Here is a 4,878-nt window from a genome sequence, read left to right as displayed (position 1 = left end):
GGATACATGGAGTTTGGTACACCGTCATCTCAGAGCGCCACGTGTAAATCTCTATGGCTCGATTGTCGGCACGCCTGAAGGACTTAACACTCCTGGGTCCTACAGTATCACCAGTTAGCTGGCTGGCATTTATTGGCTGATTCTCACAATCACGGTTAAAACTCTTAACCGGAGTTAAGCCCAACCGTGGTTAACAAACCCATCATTTTTGTGTACGGCTCTCTCGCTTTCTTCTCTGCTTATGTGCAGTCACGACGCGGATTATGCACTCCTCTTTATATTGTACTCGCGCTCCCATCTTCGCCGGTGGCCCAATCTTCATTTTCCGGCGATTTCTTGGCGGAATCCTCATCTCATCTTCGGAAATTTCCGACTTCTTGGTTCGAATGACGGAAAGCTTGCAGCATATAGAGTGTAAATGTTGAGGTTTGGATTTTAGATTGTCTCTTGGGTAATGTGTGAAAGATCAAGTTTCTGTGGGTGCTTTTTGGACCAAGAATCCTTGAATTTAAGAGGTTTCTGAGAAAGTGAAGTGGGGAAATTGTGCTTTTTCTGGTAATGCTTGGTAAGGTTTGCGCAAATTTGGATCTGGTATAATTTGTTACTAATTTTAGCAATTCGGATCTTCGAGATTCTGGACCGTTGGGAGCTATTTTTGACCAAGCATTGATTAAATCTGTTTTCGGAAAATCTAGGGTTTGTGTTGTGAATGCATGGGGGGAGAAGATCGGAATGTGTAGGTTAGAAAGGAGTGAGAAAAAGGGGGTTGTGATTGGGATGGGGTTGAAGGCATTGAGTGCGAGTAGGGTGGAGAAGCTAAAGAGTTCGATGGTGACATCAAGGTCCCGAATGAAGCTATGGATGATCAGGGCTACGACCTCGGTTTTGCTATGGACATGTATTGTTCAGTTAACGGCGTTGGGAGATATGTGGGGCCCTAGGGTTTTGAAGGGTTGGCCTTCTTGTTTTACACAAGATTCTTCCGCCGCGGCGTCGGCGTTGGACGACAAATTGGGGTGGTCCGCTCCGCCGCGAGTCCTTCCGCCCAAGAGTGAGTTCAGAAACTTTTCAATTTCGTTTATAACTCGCATCACTATGAGTTTTAATTGTTTCACCTGTGAAGAACAACCGACATTTTGTTCTAGATTTGGTAATTGACGAATATTTTGATTGTGCATATGGGTGATCACTGCAAATCGTTTTGAAAAAGCTGGTTCCTACCCCCCTCCCCCTTTTTTTTTCTATGTGAATTGTTTTCCAAACTATTTTTGGTGAAATGGAAAACGACGCAGACAATGATTTTGGCATTGTTTTCTAGAATTCTCCATGAACAAGCTGCTTTTAGAAATTTCAGATAGCATATTTATCATTATTATTTTTTATTACCATAAAAAAAATATAATAATCTAGAAGACAGTTGCTAATTTTCTGGAAACGGCATATTCGAAAATGATATCAACAGGGCCCGATTTTCTTCCATTGTTTTGCAAGATGAATGGAGTGTTTGGAAGAATTTAAATGGGTCTTCTGTGATTTCAACAGCATTTGGAAGTGAAGTTTATTTTCCAAAATGGGATCATTAAACAAAATAAGAGTCAGCATCACCCCGATCCATTATGATCAGTTTTAAGAAGTCATGAAATGACATTATTTCTAGTTTGGACTGCCATTTTTTAGCGATGATTCTGGGTGATGGATTTGTCTCTTCAAATTCTCTGTAAAACACAAGCAGCAACCAGTCTTCAGCCTCATTAGTTTTTAGTATGGCCAAGTTTTCTTTAGTATGTGCATCAATCCTTTCTAAGGAAGCAAACACTTCATCACCTCACTGGTCTGTCGAAGTGTTATTTCTAGTATGTCATGGTTTTGTGTGCTGTATCCTCCATTCTTACTTGCATTTAATTGCGTTTATCTCAGCTTAAACCGTCCTTGATTTAAAGAATTGATGACTCTATCTCAAGCGGCATATTCTCTTTTCTTGGTAAAAGTTGGTGCTTAACAATCTTCCATTTTGAAATTTGTTTTTTTTTTTTGCCACTAGGGGTTTATAAGAACAATGGTTACTTGATGGTCTCATGCAATGGAGGACTTAATCAAATGCGAGCGGCGGTGAGTGGTTCACAAAGTGTGAAAGCCAAAGGCATATCATATTTTTTTCTTCCCTCTGGATGGTTTGACCTTGTAATTTGCTGCTGCCATATCAACCTGCTAATTAGTTTCATTTGTTTATATTTTGTACAGATATGTGACATGGTTGCAATTGCTAGATACTTAAATGTCACTCTTATTGTCCCTGAGCTGGATAAAACCTCCTTTTGGGCTGACCCAAGGTATGTCAATTTGCCTTCTGCTGTGTTTGAGATAGCTGAAAGTTATGGAACAATGGATGCTGTGGTGTTCCTGCTGTGTTTTAATGTTGAATTACTCGATTTTTTTTTTTCATATAATATGAATATCATTGCTTAACATGGCAGTGAGTTTGAAGATATATTTGATGTTGATCATTTCATTACATCATTGAGAGATGAGGTTCGTGTATTAAAAGAGCTACCACCGAGGCTAAAGAAGAGGGTGGAGCAAGGAGTGTTCTATTCCATGCCTCCCATTAGTTGGTCAGATATTTCTTACTATCGTAATCAGGTATGTTATTTACCATTGTTGGGCTTCTCCAATATCATTTTTCACCTTTGATGTAGGCTCCTATCCTCAAAGGTACTGTTCCCTTTTTCTTGCATACAGATTCTTCCACTAATACAGAAGTACAAAGTTGTGCACTTAAATAGAACCGATGCCCGGCTTGCCAATAATGGGCAACCTTTAGAGATTCAGAAGTTGCGTTGCCGAGTAAATTTCAGTGCTTTGAGATTTACTTCTCAGATAGAGGAGTTGGGTAGGAGAGTTATCAGGCTTCTGAGGCAAAATGGTCCATTCCTAGTGCTTCATCTGAGATATGAAATGGACATGTTAGCATTTTCGGGATGTACACAAGGCTGCAATGAAGATGAGGTGGAAGAGTTGACAAGAATGAGGTGAGATATATCTATTCTTTGACAACAAATAGGCACGAGGAAGTCCATAGTTTAGATTTGATGTTCCTGACCTAATATTATTCACATCTTTGGCAGATATGCTTATCCCTGGTGGAAAGAAAAAATTATAAATTCTGACTTGAAAAGGAAAGATGGTTTATGCCCCTTGACTCCTGAGGAAACTGCTCTGACACTGAGGGCACTGGACATTGATCGAAATATCCAGATCTATATTGCTGCTGGAGAAATATATGGTGGAGAAAGGAGAATGGCAACTCTTGCAGCAGCCTATCCAAAATTGGTCAGTAGATGCTGTAGCTAATTCCTTGAGCTTTTTAATAATTGGATTTATTTTTCTGTCTTTACAAGTTGCTTTTGGGTTTGTTGAAACAGGTCAGAAAGGAGACACTATTGGAATCCTCGGACCTTAGATTTTTCCAGAATCATTCGTCTCAGATGGCAGCATTGGATTATCTCGTCTCATTGGAGAGTGATATTTTTGTTCCTACATATGACGGAAACATGGCCAAGGTTGTTGAAGGTCATCGCAGGTACTCTTCTACCAACAGTTTCAGTGATTATATTTTAGATAACATTATAAAAGTAAATAAGTTGTGCCTTCCAGAAACCAATCTTTCTTTCTTATTTTGAGCATGAAATCACTGCCAAGGTTGTAGGTTTGTTTGCCTGATATTCATTATTATTGTTTTTAGAGGAGAAATTGTTCAAGAAACTGAGAGATTACCGTTATACTGTTTTTTAATTAAAAGCTACTCTTAGTCAAGGTTCTTTAGTTTGTTCCATAATTTTTTGATTGTGTATTCACGGTTTTGGGATCTGTTGTGTTCCGATTCTGCTTCAGATTTCTTGGGTTCAAGAAGACCATTCTTTTGGACAGAAGGCTTCTAGTTGATTTGATAGACCAGTACACCAAAGGATCTCTGAGTTGGGATGAATTCTCCTCTGCTGTAAAGGAGTCTCATGGAGATCGCATGGGGAACCCGATCAAAAGGCTAGTGATTCCAGACAGACCTAAAGAAGAAGATTATTTCTATGCCAATCCGCAGGAGTGTTTGCAACCATTAAATGAGCCGTTGAGTAGTAGTTCATGATCTTTACTGGTAGAAGGCAGTTAAAGTTTGATCATATTCTCCCAGTATGCTGTTCTATCGCATATAAAAGGTAGCTCTTTCCCCCAACAAATACAAAAACCATGAAGGGTTTCAATCTGAAGGGGCAAACCACGAAGATCGTTTGGGGAGAGTAAACAAGAGAAAACCTGAGAGGATTCCTGGAAGCAGCTGGAGTTACAGCTATATCTTTATATATGCCAATAATCCCAAGTCATGTATAGAAGCTAACCCTGCCATTACAGGGTGATATGAGAGCCCTTGCATTGCACACTGGGGGATGCAAATATAGATCTGGTGTGGTGGAAAATGTGGATCCATGGAAGGTTAATCCTCCTCCTTCCTTTGTATTTTTTTTTTTTTATTGTTTCTTTTGTTAAAAATCCATGCCCTTGTGATTTTCTAGCATATATTAAATTCTAAAATTTATCTGTTCTTTACAAGTCATTGCCACTTTCCATTTCGTGTGGTTCTAACAGTTGCTAGTGCAGTGTATTGGATAATTTGGATTAGGTGAATTTTACCTATTCAAAGGATTTAGACATGGAGTCGTGGAAGAAAGGACCAAACCAACCTCCATGTTGATTTAATGGGTGGAAATTGTCATTGCTATTGGTCCTTATAATTTCATTCTTGGTATCATGACCATTTCTTGCTCATATTATGTTTTCTTGAATTCTTAAATCATTCTATTCATAAAAACCAATTTTAGAGAGGAA

General features: G+C 39.1%; 1 protein-coding gene across 1 annotated transcript; it reads left to right on the top strand.

Moving 5' to 3' along the window:
• Window positions 1–227: 227 nt before the first annotated feature.
• On the top strand, window positions 228–4,602 carry LOC100247578 (rhamnogalacturonan I rhamnosyltransferase 1). The gene is made up of 8 exons (XM_010665200.3): window positions 228–1,051; window positions 2,042–2,109; window positions 2,242–2,330; window positions 2,475–2,640; window positions 2,740–3,029; window positions 3,126–3,330; window positions 3,423–3,580; window positions 3,892–4,602. Exons 1-8 carry the CDS (start codon window positions 733–735, stop codon window positions 4,139–4,141), a joined length of 1,545 nt encoding a protein of 514 aa, XP_010663502.1. The 5' UTR covers window positions 228–732; the 3' UTR covers window positions 4,142–4,602.
• The last annotated feature ends 276 nt before the right edge of the window (window positions 4,603–4,878 follow it).

This window comes from Vitis vinifera, chromosome 17, assembly GCF_030704535.1.
Source record: "Vitis vinifera cultivar Pinot Noir 40024 chromosome 17, ASM3070453v1".
Taxonomy (NCBI): domain Eukaryota; kingdom Viridiplantae; phylum Streptophyta; class Magnoliopsida; order Vitales; family Vitaceae; genus Vitis; species Vitis vinifera.
Note: the sequence above shows the minus strand (reverse complement) of the source record. Positions and strands in the feature narration are given on the sequence as shown.